At 41.0% G+C, this 19,710-nt stretch overlaps 1 protein-coding gene across 3 annotated transcripts in view; it reads right to left on the minus strand.

Moving 5' to 3' along the window:
- The window catches only part of AFF2 (AF4/FMR2 family member 2), a 635,691-nt gene that overhangs the window by 305,991 nt on the left and 309,990 nt on the right, over positions 1 to 19,710 (minus strand). For all 3 annotated transcript variants that reach the window (XM_019521659.1, XM_019521658.1, XM_019521657.1), the window contains 2 exons: positions 14,123 to 14,243; positions 2,679 to 3,563 (listed from right to left, as the gene is read on the minus strand). In XM_019521659.1, coding sequence (XP_019377204.1) covers positions 2,679 to 3,503 — 825 coding nt within the window. In that variant the 5' untranslated portion in view covers positions 3,504 to 3,563; positions 14,123 to 14,243. The remainder of the gene's footprint in view (positions 1 to 2,678; positions 3,564 to 14,122; positions 14,244 to 19,710) is intronic.

Consider the following 19,710-nt stretch of genomic DNA (forward strand, 5'->3'; position numbering starts at 1 on the left):
ACAGCTGATAGAAGCAAAACCTCCGATCTGCATATACCAATCCATGCAGCTTGCTCCAGCAACTGCCAGCGTTTCATACCTGCCCATACAAAGCTGTTTGCTTACATCTAATTTTCAGGTGCACAAGGTCTGGAGCACCCGAAAGCTTGGGTGTGCCATCTTGATATGCAAATGGACCAGCTAGGATGAGACCAGCTTGAAAACCCTGCTTAAAGCACGTACGCAAACCACAAAGCCAAGGAGAGAAATGTCCAAAAATGCAACTCTCCAACCAGTGGGTCGCAGGAGATCAGTCCCACCACCACCTGGAATGATATTAGAAGGCAACCCTGTGGAGCAAAAGTGAAATTGTTTCAAGCAGATCACTACTGCTGGAAGTGGCTAGGGAAGGTTCATAAATTGATAAGCACCACCAAAGGATCATAAGCCTCCACATCAATTGTATAAAAATCACAACAGAGCCACTCTCTGCAGTCATTCTGAAAAGGTTATGGGTTTCACAGGTGTGCACTGTCAGTTCTGATTAAGCTTAAACTAAACCAGTTATCTATAATGTTGGATTGGAAGAGTTTTATTGCCAACTGCAAGGTAAATCAAATTCACGATGCACATCTGTGGAAAAACACAGAGGGACAAAGTTTGCCATCCTGACATAAGAAAAACAACCCCTGAAACCCAGAGGAGTTTTGCTTGCATACGGCCCATGGCTTTGAGGCTTGTCAGATGTTCTCCATAGGAGTAGAAAGCCATTCCTTCCTTCAACACGGCTCCATGGCTTCTTTCCATCTGCAACTCATTGTTCGCTTTTATAACACACAGACTATTTTAAGATTATTATCTGCAGTCACTGCTAAAGAGACTCGAGTTTACTATTTATCTCATCATAAATGAAGTTAATTATACACGTATACTTTTCACTACACAGGATATAAACCAAAGCAGCTATAGCCACAAATTCACAACATAATTTTTCATCTGGGTAACTACCAGCTTTTCCATTAACCAAAACAAACATATAAGGTTCTCATCAGATATATTTCAAGCAGTGCAGAGAGGATTCTGGTTGAAATCCTCCCCCACGGAAATCATTGGTGAATCTCCTATTGGCTTCAATAGGGTCAGGATTTTATCCTCCATGCTGAAGGTACAGGGAAAAGGCAGGCAAACTTTACAGCTGATACCAGACTCATGTTCTGCAGCAGCAGAAGTACTTCATATTAATGCTGCACTTCAAAGCATGTCTATTGACTCATTGTTGTTTTAATAGATGGCAAAAGTGAATAAATGTATTTGCCTTTGCAACATCATTATTTCATTTGCATGCAATTATTTACTTGCCAAACAATACTAGCGACACATCGCAACAGAGTCTGAAGCTATCTACATCAGCAGATTTTTAACCTAAGGTAAAAATAAACAGAAACATCTGTAAAGTAATCTTGTACAAAGCTACATTTATTAACAAATACATTTTCTAATAAAACACCATCTGCAAGCAACTCTCAGCTTCCACTTGATATAAATAGGCCTTTTACTGTTTTCAGATGCAGTTCCCAGAAAATTATTCCAAGCTCTACTGCAAAACACATCAGTCTTTGTTGCTGCCTGGAATGTTAATAAATAACATCAAGTTTTTAAATAGTCAAACAAATTATTGGCTTGAAACAATTATTCCAATAGAAAAAGCTGACCTTTTGCAATAAAGTGGTTTAAGAATGTATCATTCCTCATTTCTGGTATTAAAATATTACCAAGCAGGGAAATATCATAGGGGAAACAGAAAGCTATGAAAAACCCATATTGCAACTCTGCTCATACACAGACTATAAACCTACTTTGCAATGGTTACTGCTTTATAGCAAGTCTGAATAAGAAATACATGATAAAATATAAATGTTTCAGATGGAACCCTTGCAAAACAGCTGTGCAGAAAATGTTCAGGACACAAACAGCAGCTAACTATAACTTCTAATCACAGGACTGTCGTGCTGACCAGAGACACAAAACTCAACAACTTCAGCTCTTGGTGCCAGGAATTGGAAGTGAATCCCAATGCTAAGTGCTATTGAAAAATCCATAAAGATTTAACGGGATACATTTACACAAGTGTTTCTCAGACCTTAAGCCACATTAACTCCATTAAAGTCAATGGGATTGAGAAACAAACTCTAAAAATGTACCTCTTATCATTGTCCATTCACAATCACTGGCATTAAGAAGGTCAAGGCATTTTTAGGAGTGGTTTTTTTTTTTTTTGTTTTTTGTTTTGGAGAGGAGGGCGTTCTTGGAAAGGTGCATGACAGCACTCAAGTCAGATCAACTTCTACACAGGTAGGCAAAACTTGGAACTACGAGGATGAACAAAGAGATACCAGAGTTATGTAGCCGGAAACTGTGCTGATATTCATGGATTTAAGCCACCTGAGGAGCCGGTCCTTTAATATTAATGGGAATCAACCAACGTTAGCGTTGCATGGTACAGTATTAAAGCTTCGCTTAACATAACTTACTAAGGTAGTCACAGAAATCAAAAGGGAATATGTAACTGTGCATATTCAAGGAAAGGGGTGTATTTATGGCATTATTCCGAGAAAAGGAATTGCATATTTAAGTAACAAATGCGCAGTACGATAAATACTCATGGGACACCACCAAATAAATTGCGTGAAAGTACTTACTTCACTAGCTTGAGGGAGCTTTGGTAGTTTATTCTTAGAACTGGGTACATTAGCTTTTCCTTCCAACAGCGTTCCAAATGATTGGTTTCCATATCCACTCTCAATTTCTACCGGAGGTTTAAGTTCAGGCGAGTCATTCGGTACTTGGTCCTGACCATCCATAGGTCTCACATATGCCGTGGGCTTTTGTTGGACCATGCTAGTTTTACAGTGCAGTCCTGGTGGGAAATTCTGGGTTGAAAGACCATTGGTTGCAGATAACAAGGATGTAGAAGGAAGTGGAGATCCAGGACCATGTGCTACAAATTCAAGTTCTGTTGGTGACTTTGAATGACTGTTTTCTTTATAAGTGTGTTCACTACTTGTTGACTTGGAATGATTATGCCTCCGTGAATGTGAAGATGAAGCGGCAGGGTTTGCTTCTTCAGCTCCTCCACTTTTATGCTGCTCGCTCTGACAGTTGTAGAGTTCTTCATACCGGCTTTGAGGCTGGTCATGTGAAGAGCTATGCTTTGACCTACTCTGTTGGCTACTGGCTTGGCTTGGCTGTGCAGCATTAGAGTTGTGACCACCACGTGACCAGTCTGTCCTGGATTTCCTGCTGCTCTGGTGACTGTGTAGCAAGGCAGAATTGGATGACAGGGACGAAGGAGGTGGCATTGATGTTGATGAGTGACCACTGATCTGGTGAGATGGGATCATCCTGTTTCTTTGTTCTGGAAAAAAGCTCTGTTCATTTTTATCAATGGGAGTCTGTGGTACCGAATTCTTTGGGATTCCTACAAGGTGGCTCTGGTTGGAATGGTTGGTTAACAAGTCCTTCATTTCATCATAGTTTCCCAGCGTGTTCTGGACACGGTTTGCAAGGGCATCACCTTTGTTTGTCTAAAATGACAAAAACGTAAGGAAAAGGGTGAGTGAATCCTGTGGCTGTAAAGTTTCTCCTTGGAAGAGTTGTCTTGAAAAAGATGGCAAATGTTAGCTGTTTAATGGTGTCATGCTGACATTTAATTTAATTTCAATTACATTTTGCATATGTTATGTAAGAAAAACCCATCAATAACTGTGTTCAGAGAACCTCTAGGAACAGGCTTGCAAGAGTAACAGTTGTATACTGCTTCCTGTTTTCTTAAATATGCTCTCAGAGAAATGTTTAAATTACATCAGTTATGATGTTATAGGCAACATTGCCTGACTTTATCTCTGATACAGTGGGCTTGTACATTTTATATCCTGCAAAATGTGGATGTACAATTACCGTTCAAGGAGTATTTGAATTGCGATCAAGCAGTTTATTTAAATATACTATTTGATACCATCTCCTTGACCCATAATTCTAATATACCTGGCAGCTGGCCTACAACTTCATTAACTCTGATGGACCAAAATGATCTGTGGTGTAATCTGAATTTCTTCCCCACTGAAGGTTCAGTTGGGTCCTGGCTCCCTAATAGCTGAGACCTAGAAAATGTACTTTTCTGTCTATTGAGGTACCATGCTACTAAAAGAGCCCTCCAAAGAAGTTGCATCAAGAAAGATATAAATACCGATGACTACTGAAGTTTGAAGTACCAGGATGCCTCTGTTGTTTAAGAGTGTGCTGTATATGTTTGTGAATTGGGCAGTTAATAGCAACTGGAGTTTGAAGCAAGCAAACCTGACCACTATCATTTTTTCCTTTTGAAGCACTTTTTCCTCTGCTATATATATAAAAAAACCCTACGCAAATAAGCTCAAAGGGAATAATTGATATGCGGCTAATTTTTTTCTCTTTTTGTTTAAAAAAAGTCATCTTAGACCACAGCCAACATACCAGCCCTCTTCTGGGCCTTTATGTTACACTGAAGTGACCACCATTGCATTAAACAGCCTATTCTCTGCACATGTTCATCGCTTTATAACACTCAAGGGGTAAAAACAGCGCTTTCCAAACTATGGTTTCTGTTCAAGCATATGGTAAATTTCTACAATCTGTAAGTTTCGTTTGAAGCCACAATATATGTAGCAGGATTGGATCTTTACATTTCATATCTCCCAACGTGTGCTCATACTTTATGTTAAGTCTCCCATTCTTCAAATGCCAAGAAAAAGCATGACTGATGAAAGAAACCCTACCAGTGGGTTTCTCTTGGAATATCGGCTTAAATTTCCAATGCTGAACTAGCCTAGAGATGAGAGGAATATTGCAAAAAGTTTCCTCCCCTCATTTAGTTCTTCCCATGCAGCATAAACCGTTGGAAAAGAAGATAATCAATGCAAAGTTCCTTTTGCTCACTTTCAGGGATTGTAACTTATCACTGCACTCAGGCAGTGATTTAAAAATTAACTGTTCAGTGTTCTTCTGGTCTGTATAAATTTTTCGCCAGTGCTCCTACACAGACATGGTTAATGGTTACAGTTGTGTGGGACTACGAATCACTTTTATCCACTAAGTCCCTAGGTTGGTCATTTTAGTGGCAAAAATTACATTCTAGCTAAGCCAAGAATAAGCTCTTTGTATATGAGCAGTCTCCTTCAACTGAGTTGCACAATGAGCCATTTGGGCAGCAGCCAAAACCAGGCTCTCTGTTCAACCCCCAAATTTAAAACAAGGAGATTCCATTGTGCTTAAGGGCACGGCAGGAATTACGATGCGAGCTTTAAACACTTACATACTTGTTCTGTTCCCTCCTTCCCTACCAAACATTTTAACTCCTTGCACTATAGCACATGCGAAAGGGCCACTTTTCTGACCACCGCCTTTCCTCTAAGTTTTGGTTAGTCTTTCAATTTGCATTTAACGCCCTGTCCCATAAAGCACAGGGGGAACGTAAAAATGTACTAGGAACATATTCCTGCCCCGTAACATTTTAACATCACGGCAATGCATAAAAGGGCATCTTCTCTATGCCGTTAGGGAGGGAATCAATATTTTAATTTTAGTACACAGATTTTCAATCATTTTTATCGAAGTCTCTCAGGTATTTTTCTGTACGTCATATAATGCTAAATGTCATTTCAGTTCGTATTAGCACTGTTTTATGTAAAATGCTTACATCTTCGGAATGAAAGATATGATATAAATGTTGGTATTACTATTTGCGGTTCATTTCTGAGAGTATTAGTGGGGGGAAAAATAAGCCTTTCATGAAAAGCAGAGATAATTAATATAGGAATCCTCAGTCTATTTTAAAATCTCTAAGACCCTGAAGCAATGCTTACAGAAATCAATGTAAAGATTAGAATTGACCTGAATGGATCTGGATCGGGCTTTCAGATGTATATCACTGTCATTTGACACACCCTCAATTCACATATACGGCTAAATTCTGCCTATGATGTAACCTCACTGGGGTCAAGGTGGTACATAGGTATAATCTGGGCAGAATCTACTGTTAAATCATAAAAATATCAGTATGGCTTTCTTTCTTTCTTTTTTACTAAACAGATTTAGCTTTCTTGTTAAAAGCTGAGTATTCCTGGCAAGCTTTACTACAAACACAACACAAATGAAATCCAGCTAGCCATTATATGTTACCTGCAGGATGGGGACAGGTTCTCACTTCCTGTTCTGGGTAATTGGTTGCTTTCTTAAAAGAAAACCTCTATAGTCTTTATTTTCTGAACAGCAAGCTGAATCACAGTTTCACCACCGTCAAGGGAATACATTTTCCAAGTATTTTGAGATATAAATTCATGTTCTGGCTTGTGACTCACAATAAGTGGTGTTCCCCCTCATTCTGGCCTCCCTTTAATTTAGGAAATGCACACCTTTCCTCTGTTTGGTTCTTTGCTTTGAAAATAATCGGTAATAAAATCTTATCAGAAGGCTAATCTGCTAGCTAGCTATCGCATTATCCTTCTACAAAGAAAAGAACTAATGCATTCAAACGTACGCCCAATTTACATGACTTCTTGTGATAATTTGTGGGAAACTTGAGGATTCATAATTCATTCACTGCCTCGTACCTCGATATAACTAATCTCTATGGACTCGGGGCTGAGATCTTTTATGCTAAGCTTGAACACTGTGGAGGGGTTATCCTAAAAAAAAAATAATAAAAAAATTAACATTCTGTAAAGGTTCCCTTTAGGGGATCGTCCTTTAGGGTCCCATTTCTCAAGTTGAACTCTTCTCAGGCAAAACCTTTGAAAAAGTACAGACTATTTCTCATCCAGTTCTTTTATGAGAGACTCATTATAGTGGAGTCTATTTATAAATTCAGACCATTAAAAGGCATCAACAATTAACGAGTAAAATTGCTGCCCCTGCCAGAAAAGTTCTGACATCACTCTTTCAAGTGTCTCCAGACCAGATCACCTGAGGCTGCGGTATCATCTACTCCAAATGAATCAGCAATAGCATGGGCCAGGATTTGAAGGAGACAGCTCTTAGCCTACTTCTGCCATAACTGGCAAAGGATAGCATGAGGCTCATTATCCCTGCTGTCCAAAATGGTGGTAGGTGGCACCACATATTTGAAAGCATTATTTCCTGCATGAAACCCTGGCAATCAAAAGGAGTGAAAATTCAGATATGCATGCACTTAGGTACATATACATGTGCTCAATAGATATAATGTGCATCTATCAAGAGCTTTTACAACATTATATATGTTATTGTTTTAAATAGATACGGTAGGTAGATGAGTGCACATAATAATTAGGCAGAGACTGAGACAGATACACCACCGGCATTGTGGTACCCAAGTCATGGTAAAACCCACGTGATAAATGGCAGAGCCAGAGCCAGGCAATAAACTGCAATTAAACTGACCTCTTGTTCATTAATCCACATTTCCCTTAATCTTACAAACTTTAGGGCATTCTCAAACAGCTGGCAGCTACTGGCGGGAGCTGCTTTTCCGTTTTCTCTTCCACCCACACAGAGCAGCAACCTCCATTCCAAAACCTTCACTTCTAGCTTACTGATATAGGGCATTTATACACATACTTTTCCCCCCCGCAATGCGCCGGAGACTTGCCACTTTGGAGCAGACTTGATTAATCGATGCGAGCTGAGGCGACCTATGCTGTGCTGCATGAGGTGTATACATGGCGAAATGCGTGTCAGCGCACAGAAACGGTGGCAGTGCACTTTTGAACTATAGCACCTTCTGTGTGTTTTAGTTCAAAAGCGTGCCGCTGACATGCATTTTGCCACTTATCCACCTGCAAGCGCCACAGTGGCGGCAGCTTTTCAAAGCGCCCCGCACTGCGGTGCCTACGTGTGTAAAAATGCTCATCGTGACTAGAAGATGGTAGATTTGCAAAAAAGTTTCTAGAATAGGGGACCAATGAGAAGGAAACAGATGCCTTCCATTTTCCATGATGTCTTCTCCTTACCTCCATCTCCCTCCTCTCTCTACCCTCTTCCTTCTTTCCTGGTTCTCCTGGGAATTAATAGGCTAGCTTTTCAGCTTATGATAAGAAGCATCCCTTCATTAACTAGACTGATCTGGTGATTTATAGCAGCTGAGGATATGACACCATTGCTTACAATAGAGCCATTCTACCCGTCCTTGATGGATACTTTCTCTTTCTCCTTCTTTTGCCCTTTCTTAGGCATTGCTATAGGAACAAAGTTCAGGTTAGAGAGCATGCCATGTGCTAAAGCCAGTGACACCAGAGCGAACATGGAGTAGCTTCAGATTCAGTTGCTTCAGATTTATATAGTGTCACAGAGACTGGTGTAACCTGATGAAAAAGGAAAGAAATCCTTTCACCAAAGTTTTTGCTTTCCGCGTACGTCACTGGCATATGGGTTAAATCGCTGAAGGCAACTTCAGCAAGCTCAACTGTTGACCAGTAAGTCCAAACAGAGTAACCAAAAGAGCAAATTGGGGGCCTGTGCTACCTTGCTGGAGGGAAACACAAGGCCTGACTCTTAGGCCCCCTCCACTTGTGCAAGTAAAGATGCCCTGGGATCTAATGGGTGATCCGTACAATCGCACCTTTGCTGACGGGGCTCCCGATGCAGGGACCACAAGCAGCTGGGGCTGAGAGTCTTTCAGTCAGCTGGGACAGCTGGGACTCAGTCCCAGCAGCCATGGGGTGCTGCTGTGATCTCCCAGCCCCAGGGTGCGTTGAGCTCCCCAGCAGATCACAGCAGCTGCAGGCTCCCAGCTGCAGACTGCCTACACAAGCAAATTAAAGCTGGAGAGAAACCAGCTCTAAAGTTATTACACATTTTCGAGTAATACTTTTATAGCTGGTTGGGCCTTTTTAAGGCACCATAGTCAATTTGCAGTGTAGCCAGTCTAACTGTTCTGTGCAAGTAACAAGGTAATTGCATAAAAGATATAATGTGTAGACGTGCTTATACCTGGTAACAGAAAAAGTCCTTAAAGTGGGCAGACACTGCAATTATCATCGTTTTAAGGCCAGGCCCAGAATTTATTTTCTATACTTCCTCAAGAAGACAAATAACAATTCATCCAGTGAGAACCAGATCTAACTCCTATCTGTCAACAGGAAACTTTCCCCTGACTGTAATGCAACTGAGATTAGGTTCTTAGCAACATGTAATCCTATGAAGGAAATATCAGGCTACAATTTTGCCCTTAATTTCTCCTGATATAAACATGAAGACAAAATGGGTAGAAATAGAGATGGAATTATAAAAACACAGATTCAGGCTTTAATCCTCTTATTTTTTTGTGGATTTAAGGCAGATGAAACTATTACTTTCATGCTCAATTTTTCAGCTGAATTTGTACCCACAGTTATCCTTTTGGTAATATTATAAGGCACACTTTATTCACTTCTAAAGCGGGTGTATTCAAGAGTTCAATGTGAACGTGATTGTGAATATTTTAGTAAGTAATTCCCTTTAAGAACAATTATAGGAAATGCAGATATTTAATGGCAGGTATTGTGTGCTCAGTTTGTCTGCACTAATAAACACAAATATCAAAACGACGGAATAAATTAGAAATGTTAACCTCTGTGTTATCATTTGAATGACATAATAGATATTATTAGTGGTTTTAAAGGATACACATTTTAATATTCCTGTAACAGGAGTAACTCCCTAGGGGGCCGTACTCTCCACTAGCGCCCCTTACCATGTTCAGTCGGTCTACGATGCACCCTCAATTTCACCTGCCACATCTTTGATGTCAATTATGTAATTAGGGAGGCTGCCTCTTCGGTTCACCTGGACACAGTTATCCTCCTGTACATTAGCTCAGCTCTGCTAATGGGTGTTCCTGGGCACCCCAGCCTTATGGGCTATGTGTGGCTCCAACCACCCCTTTACCATGCCCAAGCCTCGCAGGTGCACCAGACATTGTTGGGTCAGTCTCGCTCTCTGTGCCCTCTCTGGCGCTCGGGCTCTCTGTGGCCCTTGTCTTGCCACCACGCCCTCTGGCGCTCGTCAACCACTGCCCCTTTTGCCTCAGAGCGTCTCGTCGCCCCCCCTTTGCCTCGAGGCTTCCCGTCGTCCCCCCTTTGCTCTGGGGCACTTATCACGCTGCCCCCTGCTCTGGGGTTACTGCAGCCTTGGGGCTTAGGTGGCCATAGCTGTGCCTGGCCCCAACTCTCCTCCTTGGGGTCTCAACCCCCTGCTGGGCTCAGGAGGCCTCAGCCTTCCTTGGCCCCCAATTCTCCACTCCCCTTTGCCTCGGGGCTGGGGTCAGTGCACCCCCAGATGCTGCACCCTCACTGGTGCCGGGGTCCCCACGCTACCGTGGAGCCCCTATGAGGCCTCCTCCAACTCCTAATAGCCTCACTTGGTCCTCCAATGTAAACCACAAATACAAAGCATAAGCCCCTGGGCTATAACATAAATTCTAGCTGCTTAGCTGTAACATCCTTTGAGCCACCCGACAGATACTCCATCTCTTCCCCAGTATCAGCCTGCTCGTGCAGTCCAGCTTCTCCTCTTTACTCACATAGGCAGAGTTCTCTCTCCCTTGGCAGCCAGCAGCCCACCCCCTCTGGTGTTAGACTTGTGATTTATATATAGGCACCAGGCCTTGCCCCTTCTGGTCAGCTGACCAGGCAGGTGTAAGTCCTTACCCTCATTAACTGGTTGGCCCAGCAACCTGCACCTGGGTCCTTATCTCTGCTCTCAAAGTAGCAGGCACCTTAGTGCCCTGCTACAATTCCCTTAGACCAAAGTTTTTCGTTATTTTTTTGTTAGTTTAACTTTGGGTAAATTCTTCACCAAACACATAGCTTCCAGGTGAACAAAGGGAAGGAAGATTTAAAATGAAAATGACTGAACTTAATGATAATGAGAATCTATTTTGAGATTTGTGGCTCAACAATACTCTTTATCATTGAGAAAATAGGCTGGCATTTATTTTACATCCCTGTCTATGAGGGTTACCCATGTGAGAGATTTTGGGCACAGACACATGATGTGATTACTGAAGAATAATTTACATCAGATTTGACTTTGCAAGGAGCAGAGGCACAACTCAGTCTCCCCAGCTGGCTGCCTGAAATTGGTGCCACTGCAGCACCCAGCCACTGCATGCTTTGCACCGAGCAAATTGCTATCCCAGTTTGCAATCAACTAAGACACTGGAAACACAACATATTCTGTATAGTAACTTGTCCACATACTGAAGTTAATGCAGACTTTATTTTGGATTTGAGCGATTTACTACACGGACTCTGTATCACATGTCCACTCCATTTTTACTCCACATTAAGGACAATTTATTATGTAGCAAATGTATCATGTGTCCCTATATTCGGGATATCCTGAATGTACTGCTTCCCCAAATTCCACGAACAAAACAGCATTATCATAAGCCTGTATTCTCTTATTTGTGCATCCTTATTAAATGCCAAAAGTGCCCTCTATACATTTTGAAATGAGCTTGAAGTTCTTTCTGTTTTGTTCCATGAACTCTAACAGGAGGTCTTAAGACCAATCTATAATATGGATTTAGCTACTTGAGTGGAGAATATTGAGAGGCAAAAATATTTCCAAGGTGAGTAATCAGGAAGCCAAACCTCCAAGTTACATTAAACGTGGTATTATCTTTAACAGGACTGAAAATACCTTTTGTTTGCTTTATCATATCAAGTGCAGCCAAGAGTTTTAAATGACTTCTGCCACTAAGTGGTATAATGTATAAAACACTGCTCTATGTAGATAACTGAAGAAAATCAAGTGCCTAACCACGTCTCTGCACATTGTAACATTATTCGTCTTTCCCTATATACTTATATGTTCCTGGCTTATTCATGGATGAAATTTTATATACCTTGGCCATGATTCTGCAACCATGTATATGCATGCTTAATTTTAAGCATTTGTATAGTCCCCCAGTCAGCTTCTGCATAAGTGTTTGCTGGATCAGGGACCTTGTTGGCTATCTCTGGGCATGTCTACACGTGATATTAGTGTGACACTAGAAACTCTGGCATAGTTCACACAGGGAGTTTATTGCTTCCCGGGTGCAGTGTTTATAGGTCAAGCTTGGAGCTGCTCTGACCCGGTTCAGTGTGCTGCAGAGGGGCTGGCTGGCAGGCAGCCCCCACACTGTAGCACCCTCATGTCCCAGCCAACCCCGCTAGCATCTACACATGCATTGTGCCACACTAAATAACGCCGCCGTAGGATAGTACTTGTGTTGACCTGTTTTATCCTATGGTGGCGTTTATTAGTTTACTGTGGCTTAATAGGGCTGTACATGAAGCCACTGGGAGCGTCTATACGAGACACTACATCACTGTAGCAATACACTATGGTGATGCAGTGTCAGTGGGCATGAACCATGATGCTGCAGCTATGTCGCTGTAGCAATGCACTCCCTTGCTTTAGTGCGTTGCTATGGCTAAAAATGACTGTGCTCCACTGGCATGGCGCAGTACAGGCTGTTACTGTGCCGTCATTTAGTACTCCCTTTTGTTTCTAAAAGGAAGTACTAAATGAAGGTGCAGTAACAACAGCGTCATTGGGGCACGTGTAGACGCATCCGCTGAGACTTAACTGTGCATCTAATTAATCAGCTCCACAGTAAATGTCTTGTGTAGAAACATCCTCTGAGATGTAACTGTGAGAATGGAAAAGGATACTGTAGTTCCCAGAAATGACCCATCAAGGTCATTTGTATTATTTTAAAGAGGATCATTCACATGAGCTACTCTATATTCCCCACACTTGAAATATCAACTGTGACTTGGTAAAATTTGGGATATTTATTTGAGACTTTAATCAATGCCCCAACTCCGGGTGAGCTACTAGACGCATAATTCCACTGGAATTAACCACTAGCTATAAAGTCCAAAAGAAAGATCAACTAGTCTGCAAGGTAACAGCATATAGAGCTAGTGTATAATATATTCATTTTTTATTTCTACAAGGTTTCATCTGCTTTCCATAGCAGAGATCACTGAAGTCTGCTGTTCATAGCTGCCACTATCCTTTATAAAAGAGGTGGCAGATAAGGAAAAACTTCTTTACTGTCTGAGTCTCCAATGTCTATGAAATCTATGAATTTAGTCCTATATTATGTATGTATGTATGTAAATGGACACACATTTAAATAAATCAGGAACACATTTTAAAATATTATAATTAAATATATAGCACATTGATTAGGTTTTAACCAGAAAACTGCTTAATGAAAGCTTCTACCATATAGCCCTTACATGATTGTGTAAGTCTCCTAGCCTATAATTATTAATAGCCATTTGTTGGTCTTTTCTCCTCCCTTTCTGATGATTTTCAAAGATCCCTCATCCTCCCTACAGTGGCTAACAATGGGAAATGGAAAGATGAAGTGGTGGCCTTTCAATGGATGTCACTGATTGGGAGGAGAAAGAGGAAAGTACATTTACATTCTGATGCATTCTTCAGGCAATGCCTCACTGAAAACCAAAGCAGCAGAAATCATAAAGGGGGACATCCCTCAGTGATGAAAATCTCAGGCAGCAAAGCTCCTTAGAGAGAATAAGTCCTGTCATAAGGCTCTTTGATACCCTTGTTATGCTCCCCAAAGGATTCAGATATTCTCCCTGAAGATTTTTTTGGACAGTTATGATTGCAAAGGAGAGCTTATAGACTCATTATTTATGGAAGAGATTTTGGTTTGAGCAACTCAGGTATATTTTTTTCTTAAAATATAAGGGAGACGAAATGTCAGTTTTGCAGTTAGGGAAACTGAAGTACAGATCTATTTGGAGAATTATAAATTGCCTAGGTATTTATCAAGAGGATATGCTGGGTGTTCAGGGAAAGAAGGAAAGATCCACGTGCTGAGATTCAATTCCTGAGTTTGCTGCCAACCTACTAGGAGACAGTGGTCATGTTACTTGACTGTGCTTCAAATGATTTGTTTGGACAATAGTTATATTTGCAGAATATATAAAGTCCTATATATCTGTAGATGAAGGCTGCCCGAATACTTCCCATCTTTGGGGGGTGAAACAAGGCTTAATTAATACTTGAAGATTGCATCCAGATGATGCATTTAAGTGTAAAGTCGCATAGAGCAATTTACCTTATAGGGTTCCCCAAAGAGATTAAAACCTGAAGCAAAGAGATCTTCATCTTGCTGGACTTCTTGATTTCGTCGCTCCCATTCCTTCCTTTTAAGGGCACTCCGGTCTTGCTCATAGTGACTGGAAAAGAGGGTGAAACAAACACAGAGTAATTTATCCCATAAATCATGCAACTATTCATTGGGCATGCCTACACAAGACGCTATGGTGCTGTAGTGCCTGTTGGCAAAAACCGTGATGCCACTGCTACTTCGCCATCACAATGTACTCCCTCATTATAGTGCATTGGTAGTGATGCACCAGCCAAAAATAACCATGTGCGGCCAGTGCAGTGTAGTATGGGCTGTTACTGTGCCATCTTTTAGTACTTCCGAAAGGAAGTAATTAATATTTCCTTCCAAAAGGAAGTATTAAAAGACGGCTCACTAGAAAGGGACCATATGGCCACATGTGATTAAAATTTAGAAACCAGATAGCTCTAGTGGCTAACTCTGGAAGAAATGCATCCATCCGTTTTTGCAAATGTAAATTTGGAGTAAAAATACCGCACTAACGGGCTCTGAGAACAAGTCATTGGGAAATGACACCCCCACACACAACTTCCATTTTCAGATCCATGGTACTCTTTGCAGCAAAAATGTCAATACAGCATGCATGTGTGTCTGCGCATACGTGAGGAGTCCCATAAGCAATTCGTGCTGTTTATATGAATACGCACGTGCATACTCACGGGCACGCAGGCAGAGACTGAATGTATCTAGGTGCAGAAAGCATACCTGCAGTTAACCGGGTATGGTGGCATCTTCACTATGTTTCATGGGTACCACTTGCATGCATCTCAACACACACAATTCAGCGGTGAGGGTTACAGTAGGTAATTCAACCCCTCGTGCTTGTTAAAAAAGTTGTGTAAAGTTTGGTTGTGGACAGAAGGAGTACTTAAAAAAAAAAGTGCACTGTTGCGCTGTCCCAGAAAGGCTTTCGATTAGTTTGCTTCAGCCACAGATCATTCTACACACCACCAAACACACAAAGAAGGTCTATCACCTCCAAGCAGCGATCGCAGGATGTCAGTTATCTGTATGTCACTTCACTTTCTGCACCTGCCAGACCCGGGTGACAAGCTGAGAGATCACATTTACTTCGCTCATGAAGTACTTTGGTCTCCTGGCTTTGCAAACTACCTCCTGCTCCTCTGAGAGAAAAGCTATAATTAAAACCCTGAAGGAAGAAAAGGAGGAAGGGGGGGTTGGGGAGGGAAGAAGAAGGGAGGAAAAAAAGGATGCATGCTTGAACTTGCACTGACAGCCCCTCATGTGACAAGCATTAAGGACACTTCTGTGCTTTCAACCCATATTTGATTTGTTATTAGGCTTTTGGCTCTATTTTGTGTCAGTTAATTAGCTACCAAATTCCAGATGACAATTTGAATAGCAGATTGAGTATGCGCATTGATGTTATCTGTTGTAAGCAATGTGTGAGTGCTACATTTTCTATATCTATGTACATGCATTGCACACCCACCCACGTGCATGTAAATTCATGCACACACACACACACACACACACATATATATCCCCACATAGGTAACAAAGAACAGTTAATTCTCATATCTCTAGTGAGAATGAATTTAATCTCCATAGAGCTCTACTGCACTTGGAAGATAACCAAATATCTACAACTTTTGCCTTTTTAGCTCAGCATGATGTTGTATTGAAAGCTTCACACGGAGAGATATAATGAGGAATGAACTGCACAGTGATGAGGCTTTAACAGTGTATAAAGTCACTGATTTCTGAGTGAAACCACAATTACTAATTTGAAGCACCAGCTAATTAAAACCACAGCTATGTATTTAGCCTCTTGTTATACCTACTGCAGTTTATAATTATGAGGACCTCTTTATCTACTCAATTAAAGTTCTTATGATTCAGACAGGTTGTGTTTGAACCTGCAAACCCTGCAGACACCGCAGGAAAGCATATGTCTGTCTCCTGATGATTTCATGTATCCTTAGCCTCACATACTTGTTTTCATACAGGGAGGGAAAAAAATAAAAGAAGACTAATGCCACAAAGCAATTCTTAAAATCAGAAATATGAATTAATAATGGCTTTGAGCATTTCAAGATCATTCACACTCGGACTGAATAAAGGCTTGAGAATAGTTTATAAACAGAATGTAAAGCCACCTGAGTCGCTGGGGCTCAGCTCAGCTAGGTTTCCATTGGCATTTTCAGGTTGGAAACTCAAAAGCAAAAGCATTTTATTTCCTTCCTTTTACAACACTGCTTAACATAATGAGATCACTGTCTTGGAAGCATTTGCCAACATAAAGCAATAGTATGTGACTATATTCATCCTGACGACTGCATTTTTTTTTCAGAAAGTCTAATATTATTTCATGTATTGGGAGGGGACAGGCAGGAAATTACGGTAAATTAAAGCCACCTGTTATTACAGATGACAGGCTGCATTGTTACTCGGACAACGTGTCCATGCAGGTGCATAAGGAGGATGCCCTGAAAGAGTATCTAGACTTGGGTCCATCCGTGCTATATACCTGCAACTCCCCAGTACGATTCCTGTGAGTGAGGACAGGCTGGAACCTCACTTCCATCTTTTCCCACAATCCTCCTGGATGATGCAGCTGAGTCACTGGCAGAGGGCGTCATAATTTGCAACTGGTACACCCCAGCAGTAAACTTCTCCCTCCTAGCTGGTATGGACCACCAGTATGATACTACCCCTCACCCATTCCTAAAGCAAGGAAGGGATAGTACCTGGGGTTTTGCACTTTAAGACTTCCCTTAGGTCAGGCCTAATGGCATGATCCTGGACCCACGGCACTAGGACCACAACTTCCTACCACCCACCCTCCTCGAAGGGGTATAGAATGCATTTTGGCTGGCTTCAACAGTCCTAAAGTTGCATGACTGCTTCAACAGCATTCATTTCTAAGAGCCATGCATGCCTTCCAATCCTTAAAGACATGCTGGGTTCAAAGTCAATAGCAATGGCCTCAATGGAAGCAGGGTGCGACTCCATGTGAGTAACGCGTCCATGAAGAAGCAGTGCCATCCCACTCCCTGGAATGATTCACTCAATTAAGGATTAGTTGTTCAAGTAAGAGCGCAGGCTCTTTACCAGCTGAGTGCGATAACAACCCCTGGGCATAGTCTTGTTAGAGCTTCAGGGTGCAATTCCACCCCCATACAAGTCAACCCGAGTTTTAAAATTGACTTCAAGGGTGCCAAAAATTCTTCCTTAATATGTGAATACATTATTAATTCAGGCTTAGATACCTAAATGCCGGCTGGCTCTTTGTTTGAGCATGCAAATGGTTCAGAAACTGAACGAAATCAGACCACTACGTTTTATCTGAAATAATAGCAGAGGTGGCTTCCCAAAGACAGTTTGCTTTATAAATCCTTATGAATCCCAGGAAGAGGGTGTACTGCGCTTTACGGTGGCTGCGTTACTGTGCTACGAACACAAATGTCATAAAACGATACTAATTTAAACCCAAGGTAAAACACAATAACTAACATTTTGTTATATTAGCTATGAAGGTAAGTCATACCAAAATGCTTCTCTTCTAGTAGATGTGTCATTTACCCAAGAGACAAGCATAAGGCTGAAACTCATTCCCTGGGGCCATGGTGATGTTCACAAACTATTCAAAATGTGCTAGTACGTTTTATGACATCAGCAGGTCCTTAAGCAAACTCCTTCCTTCTGTGTCATTTGGAAATATCCGTATTTCTTCCATACTCTGCCATTCTAAGTATTATGTTAAAAAAGGTTAACTGTGAATTTTCCTCTCCCACTACGACATAAAAGCTTTAAGAAACCCCTGCATCTAAGATATCTCCACAGTAGGAAATGGTTTCTTATCCATCTAGGTTAATGACTTGTTCCTCTATAAATGTGTTCCTGTGGCCAGAATACTCAGCACCAAACTCACCGGACCTTGCACATAAACTATAGAAAACCACATACTCTAAAATGCATACAAATTAGAACAGGAAATGATACCACACTTTCCCAGAGCCAAAGAGTGACACTTTGATTCAAGCTTAAGTTCACAGTGCATCAGACAATGAGGAGGGTGTTATTTGTAAACTCTCTATGCAATCAGATGAAAGCCATTTTCTTTGCATGCAAGGCTTTAGCCTATACTTTCTTCTAGATAGCACTACCAAAGTCAGAACTCCCTTAATCTATCTGCATTAATCTTGATAAGATTTAGCAACCCTTAAAGTCCTGAGGTTTCAAAACTCAGCTCAGTGGCAGACTCTTTTCAAAAGGGGATTAGAGGAAAAGTAATGGCCACCACTTGGTGTTGGATGGGCATTAGATGTTGCTGCTGCTATTATTATTACTAGTAGTACTATTATAACAATTATATCACTTTTATTAATTTTATGACTACGTATTTTCTTGCTTATTCCAATTAATTTATTATGCTAGCAAGCAAACAAGGTTCCAATGCAATACAACGGCAAGTAATAAAAATCCTATGAACACACAGTATATGGTACCTCTTATCATGTAAGCCACTTAATATTTGTGACTTCGACAGAAATATTATTATTGTTTCCTATCTGACATTAAGTCAAGCCACATGCGTATATATCAAACAAAATTTGGCTCTTAAGCTTCAAAAATCTGACTACCATGCATCCATTTCTCATTCTTCTAGGTTACTCCAGTTGTATTCACTGTGCAACATTGCTACGTTGCTAGATAAGATGGTAACGCTGACACAGTAGCATGTTAATTGGTGCTAAGTATGTATATAGCGATGACCCTTTAAAAAATTGCTAATGGCTATAGATAATTAGATGCATATTTGCAGCTGATTATATCCTAGAGTAAATATATGGAGATTATATAACTATATGTAGCAACATATGCACGTACTTCGGCAAGCTTTGGCCAAATTGTCAAGCAAGTAAGAGCCAACAAAGCAGAATCCTCATAACTGCTTGTGCTGAATTGGAATTAGCACAGGAACACAATTTCACCAAAAGACTAGTCACGTAACTATGCAACTAAGTTACCTCCAGGACTTTTCAGTCTATAAACACCTTGTCCTGCAAGAAAAAATAAGGGATTTGCAGTATGGGACAAGCCTGTTATTATTAGTACTTTTACTATTCCTACTACTACTAATTCATAGAGCTTTGCCCACCTAAATGTCGGTTTGCAAACAGTATAACACATTTCCTTCCTGAACCCGACGGTGCTGCAATAATTAACACCAAGTACAGGGACAAGTTGGCTGAAAGGAAAAAGTTACAATGTGAAGGCAAAAGGTGATAAAAGTATTAGTTTGGGGGGTAGATAGTAAATGATATTTTTGGGTGATAAAAGACAGAATGACTGACGTGAATTAGAAAGACATTCGACGTGAAGGGAGAAGGTAACAAGAAGACTGAAAACTTTAGAAATAGCGTTGCTGAGTCATCAACTGTCAAAGGAGGTAAAGGAGAAGGTTTTGGGGAAGGTAAAGAGCTGCACCTTTTCAACATATATATAGGTTTCCTACACAATATATAGGAATGTGTCCCAGACATAGCTGA

The sequence above is a fragment of the Gavialis gangeticus genome, unplaced genomic scaffold, assembly GCF_001723915.1.
Source record: "Gavialis gangeticus isolate Ggan-Ray unplaced genomic scaffold, GavGan_comp1, whole genome shotgun sequence".
NCBI classification, from domain to species: Eukaryota; Metazoa; Chordata; order Crocodylia; family Gavialidae; genus Gavialis; species Gavialis gangeticus.